The 16,020-nt window shown below is 53.1% G+C and overlaps 2 protein-coding genes across 3 annotated transcripts in view; one reads left to right on the top strand and one right to left on the bottom strand.

Annotated features, from left to right (window-relative positions):
• The window catches only part of jar (Myosin heavy chain 95F jaguar), a 36,284-nt gene extending 30,734 nt beyond the window's left edge, over window positions 1–5,550 (bottom strand). Inside the window, exons 1-2 of one of the 2 annotated variants that reach the window (XM_037223875.1) lie at window positions 5,490–5,550; window positions 3,344–3,528 (exon numbers count right to left, since the gene is read on the bottom strand). In XM_037223875.1, coding sequence (XP_037079770.1) covers window positions 3,344–3,527 — 184 coding nt within the window. In that variant the 5' untranslated portion in view covers window position 3,528; window positions 5,490–5,550. Of the gene's footprint in view, window positions 1–3,343; window positions 3,529–5,274 lie in introns of both variants that reach the window. The other variant, XM_037223874.1, reaches the window with a different exon arrangement.
• A 6,905-nt stretch (window positions 5,551–12,455) lies between these two features.
• Window positions 12,456–16,016, top strand: LOC119100152 (uncharacterized). The gene is made up of 4 exons (XM_037223262.1): window positions 12,456–12,638; window positions 13,152–13,308; window positions 15,093–15,214; window positions 15,992–16,016. The coding sequence occupies exons 1-4, from the start codon at window positions 12,583–12,585 to the stop codon at window positions 16,014–16,016; spliced, it is 360 nt and encodes a 119-aa protein (XP_037079157.1). The 5' UTR covers window positions 12,456–12,582.
• The last annotated feature ends 4 nt before the right edge of the window (window positions 16,017–16,020 follow it).

Raw genomic sequence — 16,020 nt, 5'->3', positions numbered from 1 at the left:
AGGCCCCTCGGCACGATCAGCGGCGGAGGACTGGGCCAGCCACGGGTATTTCCGCTGTGACAGCTGTTCCAAGCCAGCGATTAGTTTTTGCTCGCGTACGATTTAGCGTGGGGCGTTCTCAAGGTCCGACCAGACGCTTGGCGTGAGGGAGAGGGAGGGAGGAGAGGGAAAAACCAGCTCTCCATTACGAAGCACTGCCAGAGAAGTTTTGGTTAGTGCCACGGGCTGGCCTAAATCAAGATCGGAGCAATGTCCAAACGCGACGCGCACTTCTCAGACCACATGTCGTCCTCCTACTTCCTGAAGCGATCCTGATCCCTCTCAGACGACCTGAGCCTTCGCGCTTTGCCGCTGCTTGATCGATTGGCACATGCTGGCGGGCCGGAGCCGTCATGAATGTGGCCCGCGAGACCATCTGCTCCCTGGGCCGCCGCTGACGGCGCCGTCCGGCCACATCTGGCAGGCAGGCGGAGTTGGCAGCTCCGGCCTCGCGCGCCTGTACCTGGGGCTTGCGCTCAGCACTCCGCACCATTGGACTGAGATTGCTCACACTCCTGGCAATAGCAACAATGAGAGCGACGGCGATACCTTAGACTTTGCACGACGCCTGAGACAGTTCTTCACGTGTCTGTGACGAGGTTCTTGCATACACCGCACGATAAGCTGGATGCTCGCATAAATGTATTCACGGCAGCATACTCGCTAGCCACGGCTGGCCGTTTTGCGGACGCCATCGCATCGTGCTCCGCCGCTGTATCATCACACAATAGGCGCGCCTAGTTAGAGCTGCTGCGGAAATCAACGACGTCAGAGCCGGTGTTTCCTGCCGTTTACACGACTCCACGACTCCGCCGCTCGGAGCTTCTGCAGTCCGGAATAACAACAGATCCACCGGGGCGGGCCAGTGGAAACGCACGGCTCAGTCACAGCTGCACCGAAAAATGATGGGTGGGATCTAAACCCTGCCAAGGTCGTTTGCTCCCAAAGCAACCAACCATCAAACGGTCGCGCTGCATTGACAAAGCCGCGACTCAGGGGCCGATCAACAAACAGCCGGGTTGACTGGTGAGCCTGTGGTGTTCGTTCGGTTCCGCTCTAAAACAGCGGAGCAACAAACAGAACCGGACGGTGAGTCACCGCTCCCCCCCCCTAACCCCCTCACCACACCGGTCTGCTGGCGCCAACCCAGTGGGTAAAGCCGTTACACAGTGCTGCAGTACCGGTGACCTCGCCCCCTCCCGTCAGCGGCCGGTGGTCAACTGGGCGCGGACGCCGGGGCGGGGCGCGGCCCCCAGGCCAGGTGAACGTCAGCCGGCGGCGGCGGCGGCGGCGGCGCGGCCAGCCGTGACGCGCCGGGCCGCCGCCGCCGCCGCCGGCAGCTGCAGCCGCACCGGCGGAACGGGCGGCGCGCCGCTCCAGCGGAGCCCGGCTCCGGCCGCCCGGCACGCGCCCGCTCTCGGCCCAGCGCCCCCGACACGGCACGTCTTCGGGCCGGGCCGCGGGTGCCGCCGCTCTAGCGAAGCCCGACTCCGGCCGCCCGGCACGCGCCCGCTCTCGGCCCACGCCCCCGACACGACGCCCCCCGTCTTCGGGCCGGGACGCGGGTGCCGCCGCTCTAGCGAAGCCCGACTCCGGCCGCCCGGCACGCGCCCGCTCTCGGCCCACACCCCCGACACGGCACGTCTTCGGGCCGGGCCGCGGGTGCCGCCGCTCCAGCGAAGCCCGACTCCGGCCGCCCGGCACGCGCCCGCTCTCGGCCCGCGCCCAACGACACGGCACGTCTTCGGGCCGGGCCGCGGGTGCCGCCGCTCCAGCGAAGCCCGACTCCGGCCGCCCGGCACGCACCCGCTCTCGGCCCACGCCCCCCAACACGGTGCGGGTCCGGGCCGGGCCGCGGGTGCCGCCGCTCCAGCGGAGCCCGGCTCCGGCCACCCGGCACGCGCCCGTTCTCGGCCCGCGCCCCCCCCCCCCCCCCCCCGACACGGTGCGGGTTCGGTTCGGGCCGCGAGCGCTGCCGAACCGGCGGCGAACCGGGGCAGACGCCTGCGAGATGCACGGCCGCGCGACACATTCCTCCGCACCGTCTTTGACCATCATACAAAACACTGCATGTCAACGTCAGTGGTCCCATGGGAACACCAGTCCCGACATGGCCACTAGCTCTTGGACGGTCAGTACAAAGGCGCGTTTTTAACACCGTAACGGTCGAAGTGGCCAGCCCCCCCCCCCCCCCCCACCCACCCCCCCACCCCCACCCTGCCCCGCCCCGCCACAAGCTTGCCGAGACGGCACACACCACTACGTTTCTTCTCCCGAGGAAGGGGACCCCTCCCCCCCCCCCTTCTCCACACACACACACTTCAGAGTTGCTTGGCCGAGCCGGCCGGAGCCGGAGTCCCGGCGACATGGCGCCGCAGTGTCATCGGGACTCCGGCTCCGGCCGGAGGCGTGCCCTGGCCGTGACGTCACGCGGCCCGCCCTATTGTCTCCTGGCCGGAAGCGGGCCGGCGCGACGGAAGCGCGCGCCGGCGTGGGACGTGCGATGGCGAGGGGCGTGCGCCGGCGAGGGGTATGCGACAGCGAGGGGCGTGCGTAAGCAGGAATGTCGCCGCCACCCGACAAAAACGACGTCAGACCATTGCGCGGGCCGCCGCAGAGGGCGTCGCAGGGCAAGACGCGACGCCAGCTGGCGGGGCGTTCCCACGCTCCGTTCGCGCGACATGCCGGGTGTTGCCCGCCTCGGTGGGCGGGCGGACTTGAACTGTTTGATTCGGTTCGGACTGCGACTTCAGATTCTGAACGTCAAGTCAACGTGTCTGTGTTGGCCGCATCAAGTGACGTCACGTGTCGCAAGGCAATGGTGTGCCGGCACCACTTAGCGCGATGTGCAGGGTTCTCTTATTTACTTAATTACCCAAGAGCAACGGATGAGGATTCCCTTTGTTCTGGATTCGATTAAGATGCCACGGCGTGCCGACCAAATAGCCCTTCAGTAGTCTGAGAAATGCTTCGCCAAGTGGCTCACACGTAGCGACAAACCGAGGTGCGTCTAAACACACAGACTCACAAAGGCCGTCGGAAACAAACAAACAGGCAGATACGGACGGTCAACAAACACATGATGGCAGAGAAGCCTCAACACTAAAAAAGGTCAGCAAACCCACGCAGACAACAGAAGCCAACACCAAAGAACACAGAAACAAGCCCACAAAGACGCCGGCGCGGCCACCGAAAGAGCGGCAGACCGACCGGCAGCTAGCAGCCAAACGGACAGACTGGAGACCACGCCGACGGCCGTCCAGTCACAGACAGGCGGCCGGCGCTGGGGTCGCGGGCTACTCACAGTTGTCGTCCACGTCCTTGGTGTCGTCCTGCTCGGCCGGGTACAGCCGGTCGTAGGAGACGGTAAGCGGCGGCCGGCCGCGCTCGCGCGGCTGCACCGTCACGCCGTCATCGGCTAGGTCGGTGATCTGACCCAGCACGAAGCCGTCCACCGGGTGCGGTACCCACACCTTCTGTTCCTCCATCCTGCACAGACGGGACAGCGCGCGTGTGAGGCAGGCGCGACACGACCTCACCAACCGAGCCTCTGCCGGCTCCTGGTCCGGCCCCTCCAGCCAGTGAACCTGCCTGTGATCAGGTGAGCCTCTCTCGTCTGCAAGCTCGGCCTGACAGGCGGTGGCCTCACTCTGATCAGCTAGCCCCCCCCCCCCCCATCCCCCCCTGATTCCTTGCTCAGTCTGGCAGATGTAGCCCCCCTCTGAACAGCCATGCCTCTCTTCATTTCTAGCTCAGTACAGCACAAGGATGCTCCTCTGATTAACTGAACTGCTCTCAGCTTCCAGCTCTGCCAGGTATATGATCACCTTCCTTAATTTATGGGCATTGCCCTCTGCAATCAAGATTGCAACTGCAACTCATTGCCTGCCTGCCTTCATTGCCTTATTGCCTTCTGCAATCCTGCATTCCTTGATTGCAATAGCCTGCCTTCCTATCGCTTTCCTTGATTCATAGTCCCTCGCCTTGACTTCTGGCCTGGCCTGGCAGATGAGAGTCTCTCCCTGACCTGCCAAGCCTCCAGAAGCTTGGCTTGGCTCAGCTAGTCCTGACATTTTGTTCAGCTCTTGGCTTGACCCAGCAGACAGGAATGTTTCTGTGACCAGCCAAGCCTCTATTGGACCCTGACCTGGCCGAGTGGGCTCCTCCTCCAACTCAATCTCCCTCAGTCCCTGGCTCAGTCTGCAAGATCAACAAGATAGGGGCTCTCATGGCAGAGAGACCTAACCTTAGCATAGGTCACTCCTGGCTATATGTGGCAAACAACTTACAAGCTCTTCCTCTGAACAATTTAAGCCTCTTTTAGCCCCATGCCCTACAGAGCCCTGTACACTTCTACTCCACCCTTTTTGCACATGAAGGTTTCTGAGCTGATTCTTGTCAGTTGCAGTTTGGGACAGCATTGTTTGCAACATCCCTTACAGACATTATGGGTGTGATTACAAATTGCACACACTTACAAAGAAATCTGGCATTCAGCCAACTAACAAATGACCAATGTCTCAGCACATATATTGGTTCTCACTTTAATTCAACCATTCCTTGCTCTGAATCCAAAGGCAAAGAGGCTCAAGTACTATGCTAACTAACTGCTCTTAAGCCTTTTGCCTTTGGACAGCAGTGTTCCTACTTGTGTATTTTTGATAACTCCTAACAAATGTGTGAGCCAGAAAGAGTGGCATGGTGGAAACCCAGTCTGTGAAACATGGCAAGGATGGCAACAAGATGTGTGGGAGCATCTTGCCACTTTTGGGATGGATAATACTTCATTTGTGGTTAATTTCTATTGGCCTGGCCTGCCCCACATGCTGTGCCTGACTTACACCATTTAGACACAATAGCTGCATAGGCTGTCTTATTTCTGGAATTTCCATGCCACATTCTACAAAACCTTTCCACCTTCTTCTACTGCTTTGACCACGCCTGCCAATCTTACAAAAATTGCCACATCTTTCAGATTGGGTGTAGCCATGGTTTACACCTGCAAATAAACTCAATTACAAAAAAAACTTCATCAAGTTTTTAGCTAACACTTCAGTGTGGGTCTAAGGTTGTCATGTGTGTAAAACATGCATACAGCACAAAACACATGAAATGTGCAGCATCCCACACACACACACAATGACCAAGACCAATGTTTTGAAGCTCAGAATAGAGGTGTGACAGGCATTCTTCAGAAAACAGAAACAAAAAACCGTGCTGCTGTAATTTGCTAACCTTTAAGGCTGTTTTCTTCAAGAAAAGACAGAAAAAATATTTGAAAATTCGCAATCCTGAGCAGCTAGTAACGCGATGCGGGCGAGGAATGTGGAGGAACGCACAACAGATGCAAGCTTTCCCAGCCCCGCTGGAATCACTCCACTTGGGAGGGAGAGCAAACTGCTGCAGGGAAACAGCTCCACGATCCAACCTCAGGCAACACAGCCGCTTACGTAGATACAATCCCCGCACAACGTTACCGACGGCGCGCGCCCGCCTCCCGACGGCACCCGTAGCGGAGTGACAACAAAAACCGAGCCGTTTCTAGAGCAGCCCCACGCGAACATATTATCACGTGCCATAAAACTAGCCAGCTGATACTGGTTTTCTGAACAATAACAGTCAAAAATTCAGTTTAAAACGGCATTATGATGACTTGTTGTTAATACTCGCTGCAGAATTTATCATAAATGTGAAAAAATTGGCTTCAATTGACCATATTATTCATTATTTTTTTGTAAAAACGGCCATTTAATATTTAAAACACGAAAAACATATCAGTCTATATTTGGGTCACGTAATTCAGCTGACGTAAATACCGCTATACTCGGAAGTACCCTATCCCTTTATGATAGGACAGAGAGCAGGTAGCGAAATATACGCAAAAGATTCATTTGATTACCGGCTTGATGGAATTCCATGCACAGTCCGCTTCAGGTCTTTGTTGGCAAGCGGGCGGTGCGTGAGGTGAATGAGCTATGGTTAAACCAAAAGGTGTTCCACCAAAAAAATGATGATGCCAAACATTCGATGTTGACTGATTAGTTGTCAATGATGTGGAACTTTCCGCGTTATTTGACCTTGACCTTGAAGCTTGATCTTGATATGTTAAGACTTTTCTGGGGACGTTGGCTTTAACACGCGCCCTGGTGGCCGGCTTGATACCCTTCGCTTGGATAGAAGGGTCAATTTGACCTCCTCGAGATCCCAGGAATTAAGAGAGCTAGGGACACCAAATTTACGGGGTGTGTTGGCCCGTACCTGAACTCACTCAGGTTTAAGTTTCAGGTTCCTAGGCATGACCTTCGGGTCAGATAAGGTCAGGCTCCAGGCTGGTTTCCAAAGTGCCCCCAAAACCTAAATAACTATTACAAGCAACACGTCACATGCTCATTTGAGGTCAGTGACCTTATTTGAACATATGAAGGTCATGGTGACCAAAACCATACTTCACTGTTCTGAGTTCTGCATTTGAATAAGCAACAAAGGTTGCGCTAGGCAGTATGTTCCTACAAAATAAAATGTTGACTGGGAGCATTTAAGGTCAGTGACCTATTCTGAAAAATCTGTGGAGGACGTATAATGCGGTTACTGTTATCAATATATTTGAAATGAGCACAACAAACCACCTCTTACGGCAAGCCCTAGAGTAATAAAACAGGTTGGTTTCGAACTTGATCTGACCTCCATATCTGACCTCAGGACAATGGGATTTATTCATTCAATTGGTATGTTGCCTAAGGAAGCATCTAAGAGATGTATGGCTCAGTCCAACACTGTTGTTCCGTCGTTGATTGAGCGATTCCTTAGAAATTGACTTCGCTGAATCCATGGCCTGGCTGACCTGCCGTAGGTCAATGGCCTTACCAGGTACATCGAAATTTTTGATACCGCATGATCCGCTATTCAGTTATCTGCAGCTAAACAGCATTTGACGCGGCTGCGCCGCGCCGTTTAGAGACCATTCCGGAGAAAACCTTTAGGGAGTCACCTTGACCCCAAAACCGGGCGCACGTTAAGACCCTGAAATCTACCAGTAGCATTTGGATGATGCGATGTTCCCTATCGTTTGACCAGCCTGGATTTGGCCATCGAAGTTTGCGTGATATTGGAGAGCAAACGTCAGTTAAGATGTTCTTGCGGCATAACTGATCATCTGATGCGTTTTGATAAATCGCTAATCTCACGGACGTCTGGGATATTTAACCTCCCCGTGAGTACGGAAATGGTCAAGACGTGACTGAGCGATCGGAAACAAAACATCCCAGCCGTTTGTCAACTGAAAGACAGGCATCCATTCTAGCTTGCGCCCTTAAAGTAATAGAATCAAGGTAAATATTCAAGGTCGTACTCAAGGTCAAAGAACAGGGTAGCGCCGCACTGCAGTTGTAGTGGACTGATGTACATAAATAGGATGCCGTCTGAAATTCAGGCATTCATTCCAGCCTACGTTCATAGAAACGCGTCAAACAACGCCAACCAAATTTTAACTTTCATCTTCAACCCAACTTTCAAGTCATCATTTCAGGTCATCATGCATGATTGGACAATGCACACAAATTAGGTGTCATTTGAAAGTCGGGCATCGATTCCACCATGCTTTATCAAAATATCGCTCTTCAAAGTCAACTGCTGCCGTCAAAAATCCTAAAACGCAAAATGTCAAGATCAAAGGACGGGCCTGCGCCACACTGTCGGTGCACGTTACTGATCTCGACACGTAAGGTGTTATTTGAAAGCCAAACATCTCTTCCAATCTGGGCTATGCAAATCCCACCACTCATTTATCAATTCAGTTGTTCCGACGAGAACTCCGCACAATTTCAAAGTTGCAGTACAGGGTTGGGGCGCGCTTCCGCTGTATGGGACTGACGTGGATTCCCACAAGCGCTTGAATCAAGGTCACCCTTCGAGGTCACATTTATGACCGTAGGACGGTGAAGTGGCGATGTATGCACAGATCTGTACAAGTCAGGCGCCTTTTGAAAGCCTGGCATGCATCTCAGCTTGGGCTAACTTACCTTTTAAATAATAGTTATTTCAGTTGCGAAGCCAATAACGTAATATTTTTTAGGCAGATGACGGGACATGACTGTTTTGCTCCTGCATGGGACTGATCTGTACCAAATACCAGTACGTGAGCATGCTGCTGTTACCTTGAGATAAAAAATACTTAATATAAGCATGACTGCGGTGTTTGTACGTGAAAATCAGCATTATTCATATTGATGCGAAACGCTGTCTTCACAAATGTCGTAGTTACCGTCGACAATACGCGAGCGGGTCCGCACGACCCTCCTCTTGCGCCCCAAGTGGGCCCTTAGCCGGCCAAGCCGCCGGAGATTTTAACACAAAACGCTACCAAGTTGCACGTTTTTGGGCTTCCAGGCAACCACGAACAGTCGCAAGCAAAAGTGACGGGGCCCACGAGTAGACAAAAATAATTCTCCACTGATTGAGAGGGCAATGATTGGAAGATTTTACGACTCATTGTGCTTTCCGGGCGCCCTACATTGTTCCCTATGTGTCCATTCGCAAGGCCAATCCGATCGTTAAGGAGCCTTCTACGCTGTCCTTGACTGTTTTGTATTTGCTCTGAGGGCCCTCCGCTGTTGCTGGGGCTTTCCCTGCTGGCATGCCGGAGCGCTCTTGTCAACCAGGAGCCCTTCACAGATTCTTCCTATTCGCCCGAAAAGCTCTATAAGCTATGGCGTGGGCCCCGTATGTTAACATGTTAACCTGCCCTGGTATTCTCGGTTGTTCAGCGGCCGGCTTCAAATCGGCCCCGGTTAATCTAACGACACACTCGCTCATGAGTCCTCTACATTGGTCTAGGGTCCTTCCCATTCTGTCACTTGCTAGGACCCCGCGCTCTTGAGGGGGGTCCATCTGTTTACCTGCTTGGGCACATTCGGTCGTTTGGGGTCCTCCAAATTGAGCCTTGGGTACTTCTCAAGACCCAAGATTCCCGGAGAGATGATTCACCTCTCCGGGAACACTGGGTTGTTCGGGGGGCCGTGGACATTGGGTCTTGGTATTTGAATGTAGGGCCCTAAGTTCCTGTCGGGGGCCATCTGATAATCTGCTCGGGTAAACTCCAGCTTTTGAGGGACCTCCACACTGGGTCTTGGACGCTCCTTATTTGAATGGAGGGCCATGCGCTCTCGTCGGGACACCTTCTGATAGCCTGCTCGGGCGCACTCGATCGTTCGGGAGCCCTGTACATTGTGTCGTGGGTATTTTTTATTTGAATGGAGAGCCCTACGCTCTTGTCGGGGGCTCTCATCTGTTAACCTGCTCGGGGACACTCGATCATTCCGGGGCCTCCATATTGTGTCTTGGGTACTTCTCATTTGAGTGGATGACCCATCCTCTCGTCGGGGCCCCATCTCTTGAGCTGCTCAGACCGATGGCGAATCCAGGGGTGGCATGGAACTATGCCCCCCCCCCCCCCTGTGGCCTGCGGGGACCCATAGGCTCCGGAGGGGCCCGTAGCCGACTGCATGAATGCAGTTTAGGTACTTACACAAAATGCAGCAGGATTGGACGCAATTAGGCCTGCAAACGTCCAAGGACAGTTCCAAACGAAAGTGAAGAGATCGCGAGCCGACAGAGTTGATTCTTCGCTGGCTGGAAGAATGGTTATTGGGAAAATTGTGAGGCTCATTGCGTTGCCCAAAGGCGTGCAGCTCTTACCGGGCCCGATTTCTCCGCTAGTCGGGTCAACCCGATTGCTAACGAGCCTCCCACGTTGCCCTTGATGTCTGGATTTCCTCCTAGGGCTCTACTCTGCTGTTGAGACACTGCTGCTGTTGAGCTAATATGCTTGGGCATTCTTGGTTGATCGGGGGCCCTTCAGTGATATTTCCATTGTCCCAAAAGGCTCTAAATATTGCCGGGGCCCCATATGCCAATGCACACTCAGTTACTCAGGGTCCTTCATATTGGTCTCGGGTTCTTTCCGCTTGCTCGGAGGGCCTTGTGCTGTTGCTGGGGCTCATGTAAGGTAAGGCCACACCGAGTCACTCGATGCTCAGAGGCCCTTTATATTGATCTAGAGCTATTTTCCTCTAGTAATCTTATTCGCGAAGGACCTTTCATTCCTATCAGGGCCGTATATGGTAATTTGTCTGGACACTCTTGATCGCACAGGGGCATTAATTTGTGTGCGATGATCTTGGGTAGTTTTCATGAAGAGGACCCTGCGCTTTAGCCGGGGTCCTATATGTCGACCTGCCGGGGCCCTCCCGATCGTTCAGGGACCCACCACTCTGACCTTGGTGTCTTTGCCTTAGAATAGCAGTGGGATATTCGCTGATGAATCCTTACGTCCAACTGCCGAGCGTTATTTTACGTGCCGCCGGCGCCGTACTGCGTCATTTCCGTTGGCTATTGAATTTGTGACACCTTTCACGCTTCTGCATCCCGTTCTTGATACAATTTGAATGTTACGATGTTTTGTATTCCTTCATAACAAACAAAGCAAATGCTCTGCACTAGCCACCAGCCATCATCTGATCACATCGACCAGCCAGCTAGCCGTAAATAGCCTGAGAATCAAGGTTGTGCGCCATTTTGATGGTAATTAGCAGGCAGCTTTAGTTTATTTTGCTATGTTTTTTTCGAATTACATAGCCTCTAAATGACAGGATTCACCATGATCTGGAGAAAGTGAATAAGTTCAATGAATGTCGATACGTAGCATACCTGGTTTTCTTTTGGCTGCGCACAGTAAAACATTGGTCATGAAAAGCAGCATGCTATGAATCGTGGAATTTCATGGCCGAAATGCGAGTTTTTTTAAGAGCCCTTAACTGTAGGCAGCCTAGTGTTGCGTCCCCCTCCCCTGTTGACGCATTCCTGGATCTGTCCCTGCAACTACGCGGATGTGCGAACAATAAAGTAATTGCATCACAGAGCACAAAATATGCGGCAGGAAGGTGATGAAGAAGGTGAATGAACCAAAAGAGCACGCTGAAAGGAACCATATATTTCAGCCAAAAACGATTTTTTGCAACGCCTTATCCCTTCAAAGAAGATCACTCAGCATATTCTAAATATTCGGTAAATTCATTATGCCGTGAATATTTGGGCTGAAACCATAAGCATCCCGTACAGACGTGCACGTAGTTAGCGCATTTAAATGTTGCTCGGAACCGAACAATAGCATCATTAGCTTGCAGCTGCACTGATAATGGATTATCATTTGACCGGTTTCAGCGAATCATGGACGACATGTGCTCTGAAGGTTCAGTCAGATTTGGCGGTAGATCAGTATGCCCTGGCAACTGCAGTTACAAAACGCAAGGCGAGGGATCCTGGGCCCCGACTTACTTCCGAACATCGTGGCAATTGCGCGAACTTCAACCGCAAATGGGCACAAGGATAAACTTGTTTTGCTGTCTTGCGGGTGCATCGCCCCGTTGTGCCTCCAATCGCGGGAACTCTCCACCCCCCAATCGGTACCAGATTCAGCAGAGACCATTGCAGAATCCACCTGATCCATTTGCAAGACGCTGTCTGCTTATCTAGTCGACAGCCAGTTTGGCACATTGAGGTGCCCAAGGGCAGTCATAGCGCTATATATTCAGATGTAAAAGTCTGGAGATTGCTGTCAACCAATTGCCCCAATACCCCCGAACGATCTTAAGGTGTAGAGTGAAATATTTCGAGTCTGCTGGTAACAAGACAAAGCTGGGGGACCAGCTGTATATATATATATATATATATATATATATATATATATATATATATATATATATATATATATCTCTCTCCTCTCTCTCTCTCTCTCTCTCTCTCGGAAGAGAGTAGAGTCTCTCTGCTCGATCTCTTCTCCTCAGATAGAGGCGCGATATCGATAGATATATCTCCTCTACTCGTTGCTCCTCTCATAGCGCGCTGTCTCCTCTTCTCTCTCTCTCTATCTCTCTCTCTCTCTCTCCTCCTTCTCTCTCTCTCTCTCTCTCTCCTAAATCTCTCTCTCTCTCTCTCCGTCTCTCTCTCTCTTCTCTCGCTCTTCATCTCTCTCTCTCTCATCCTGAATCTCCTTACTCTCTCTTCCCTCGTGGCAACTTCTATCTCTGGGTCCGTCATCTCACTCCAACCGGTAACTGCATCTTGCATGCAAACTGGTATCTCTCTTCTCTCGTCGTCTCTTGACGAGTAGTCTTCCTCTCCTCTTCCTCTCCTCAGGATACCGACCGTTACTTTGTGAAAATCCGGACCCACAAGGAATGCATTTGATGCAATGTAGTCTGACGAAGCAGGATGACCGGAAGCACATCTTGCACGCTTTTTACGCTTTGTCGTTTTTTGCCAGTTACGCTCCTTTTGTTATAACGCTAGGATGTCAGTTAGAAAATGTCCTTTGATGCGTGGTGAGACATTTGTTGTAGCAAAAACATAATGCGAAGTGTTATGAGTCTAGTAAAAACGTTTTGTTTTGTGGCATGCAGTCTGGCTTTAAATGCTCGGTTGTTGATGTATCACGTTTTCCAATCTTTCCTTCGTGGCATATGACATAATTTTACTGGCAAGCCCACCATGGCTGAAAGTATGAAGTACGTATTCTGGTCCGTTTTGCTGCTCTTCATTTCTCGGTAAGCACATTGCATCGTTTAACCTGACAAATTACGAACGAATTTTCAGTTTATATCCTATGCTACTGGGATGGCATCAATGAATATAATACTCTATACCTAATATGATGGATGCATTGGTAAGTGAATGAGCCACAGTCTGCTATTTTTCTTCAGGCTTAAACACAGTTACAAACAACGCCATACTTTGCTTTTATTTACAAATATCGCATTCTTATAGTAGAGTTGTCAACAACGCAGTGTATACCTATAACTGCCATCACGTTACATTCACTCAAACAATACGCATATTCTCTACCCATTTTAGGGGGAAAACGGAAACAGTTGCTAACGTCTTGCTGAACAGATAGCGTGGTATTCCAGATCGCTTGTTCTGCGCCACCAATCCTTTCGTACCAGGGACGCCAGACCTAGCACTCAAACTTTTCTTGCATTACACAACAGACGGGATGCCTGCACTGTCCTGCTTGCACAAAACCTTGTTTTGACTACCCCATGCTCCCATTCTGCCAGAACTATTCCGGATGCCGCGTACGAGAAGTGCTCCCCGTCGTCCCCGTGCCACCCGGACGGCGTGCTTTCGGAGAACTACACCCGGAGGCGAGAGCTGCGCTGTCCGCTGGACGACCTCCGCTGTGACCTGCAGTACCGCGGCAGAGCGGAGTGCGTTGTGAGTGCTGCGCTGTCAGACGACCTGAACGCCCTTTCTGTTGACTGCTGTCACGGACATACACTGCTGTCACACACTCAACTTCGTACACCGCACATCGCTGTCACAGCGTTCGCTGCATGTCTTGTACATTTTGCACGTCAGTGACAGCAACCTAATAGTTTCCCCGGCAATGGGGCTGTGTAATATCCCGGGTCGCAGTAATAACACAGCACCAACCTTCTTGCACCGATTGATATGAAGCGCAAAATTGTCATTACTCTTTGAATGGATAGATCTCTGGGGTCTGCGCTCACGCTCAGCAGTGCTTTTTGTGTGAACCCTGACGCCTACCATGCGATCGCGCAATTCCAGGTCAGGACAGAATTTAGTGGCAAAAGTTTAACGTGCGATCCAATGGTCGGCACGGTCCGTCCTGCCGTCTGACGTCACCTGACCTTTAGCGCGACCGCTGCTACCGGTCGCAGGGTGTGCCTGTCAAGGACCAATAGCGAGCACCTCAAACGACTCGAAACCAGCCCTGCCACGAGTGGGTGGATCGAAAGGCAGGCGGTGTAACCAACCGAGCCATCGGGACTGACACGCGCCAGTTGTTTCATCTCATTTCTTGGTGTGGCGCTCTCACCGTAGTGTTTGTCTGCCCTTGGGAGTATCAGATCTCATGTAATCAGAATGAACAAATCTTACTGCTCACCATGGGTGATAACTACAACTGGAGATGCTCGTTCTCACAAGGCTTCGGCATCAAATTCGTTTGATTCGCAGTCCTGTTCGCTGTCATGCTCATGTCGAAGCGTTCTGTTAGTACCGCTACTAACCACCTTGCCACTGATGCGAGACTATTTTGAAGAGCATTAAGTGTGCTTACCAGACTACCAGCCCTTTCGCGAGTTGTAGTACCATAACACTGACACCAACTAAATGCCATCGGAATAATTCCTAGCTGTCCCCGTACCTCCCATGGTGGAGCGCCGGACATCTGAGCAGTCCCGGCAGCGACGCCGTCGGCTCGCGTCCCACACTGAGTCACTGTGGCACGCGAGGCCGCGAGCTTTTGAGCTACCTTGTGGCTCGAAAACGACAGCACAGTGGCGGCTGACCGAAGAAGTCTGGCTGACATGGCCATCCGTTTCATCTGACTTCATGGTACCATGATATTTGTTGGTACCGTGGCTGATTGTTTAGTAACGTGGCTAAGAAAGCAAAAGCGTACGTTGATCTGCGAGTTCTTTTCCGAGGTGGAGGGGTCGAGATCTTTGCAGAACGATACACCTAGACAGGCCTCTGGTCCGAAGCCATCCATGCCAAACATCTCGCCGACAGCGTACGGAAAGTGATTATATGTTGTGCTAGTATAAATTATACGCTTCATTAGGTGGTGCACGTCTCGCCATGGCAGCTAGCAATCACAGTGGTCTCATATCTGCATGTGCCCAAAGATGCCACATGCATGTTGCGCATTCGAATGTGCAATTGTCGTGTGGGGTGTTGTGCATCTCAATGCGACATTCCTTCCACTCGGCTGCACGAGACGAACACAGCCCGCGGCCGGCACTGAGAGCGCACCGTGACTGAGCGCCTGTCGTGTCTGACCGCGTGCCGTCTGTGACCGCGTGCCGTGTCTGACTGCGTGCGGTGCCTGACTGCGTGACATATCTGACTGCGTGCCGTGTCTGGCTGCGTGCCGTATCTGACCGCATGCCGTGTCTGACTACTTACCGTATCTGACCGCATGCCATATCTGACTGCGTGCCATATCTGACCGCGTGCCGTGCCGGCGCCAGATGCTGGACACGGAGGTGGCGTACCGCAACGCGTCGGGCGCCGGGGTGGTGGCCTCGTCGCACCAGCAGTGCCGCTGCCGGCCGGCCTGGACGGGCGCCGACTGTGCGCTGCCGCGGGACCCGTGCGCGGCGCGCGACCCTTGCGGGCCGGCCTGGCGCTGCCGCCGCCAGCCGGAGCGGCGCGCCGGCCTCAGCTGCGGCTGCACCGGCCGGCCCGGCTGGAGCGCCGTCTCCAGTGAGCCTGCCTCGTCCTGGCGCGTTCAGACCGTTCGCACCCGATCCCGGCGATGGGCCGCCTTCTTGTGCTGGGAATGGTGCGGTGGTTGGTGTCGGACGACGGCTTTGTGTGCTCGGCGAAGATGCCAAGAATGGTGTTGACGAAGATAGCACCAGAACGCTTGCTTGTGCTATTAGACTAATGGAAGTTGGAAATTTCGTCCCGTGTCATATTCTAACGCATTATGAGTTGATCGACCGTCATGTGTGGCCTAACTGTTGGTGAATCGGAAAATAGCGCCCACCCGCACTGTGATGGTTTATATTTCCTTTCCGTCATAAGGGGACTAATTTATACAAAGAACATCAAGGCTCAGAGCTTGGTTGCATGCCGCAGAATTTTTTGACCTTAATTGCTCAACACAACTGCCAAAATGTTATGTTTAAAAATCCCACTAAAACTCGAGATCATGTTGCGCTTATCGCTGATGTCCATAGGTCTCTACTTGTCCTAACACCGCTCGTCGGGCCTCGGTGCACAGGCGTGATCCCCACGTGCGCGCCATCCCTGCGTCGGCGCAAGCGATCCGCCTTGCTCGACCTATGCGCCCGGAGGCAGCTGTGCAAGAACGGCGGCCGTTGCGCCGCGAGGGGCGCCGGCTACAGGTGCCTGTGTCCGGCAGGCTGGGGTGGTCCAACTTGTGCTGAAGCG

Source organism: Pollicipes pollicipes, unplaced genomic scaffold (assembly GCF_011947565.3).
Source record: "Pollicipes pollicipes isolate AB1234 unplaced genomic scaffold, Ppol_2.1 Scaffold_4881;HRSCAF=5763_pilon_pilon_pilon, whole genome shotgun sequence".
Classification (NCBI taxonomy): domain Eukaryota; kingdom Metazoa; phylum Arthropoda; class Thecostraca; order Pollicipedomorpha; family Pollicipedidae; genus Pollicipes; species Pollicipes pollicipes.
This window is presented reverse-complemented; position numbering and strand designations above follow the sequence as displayed.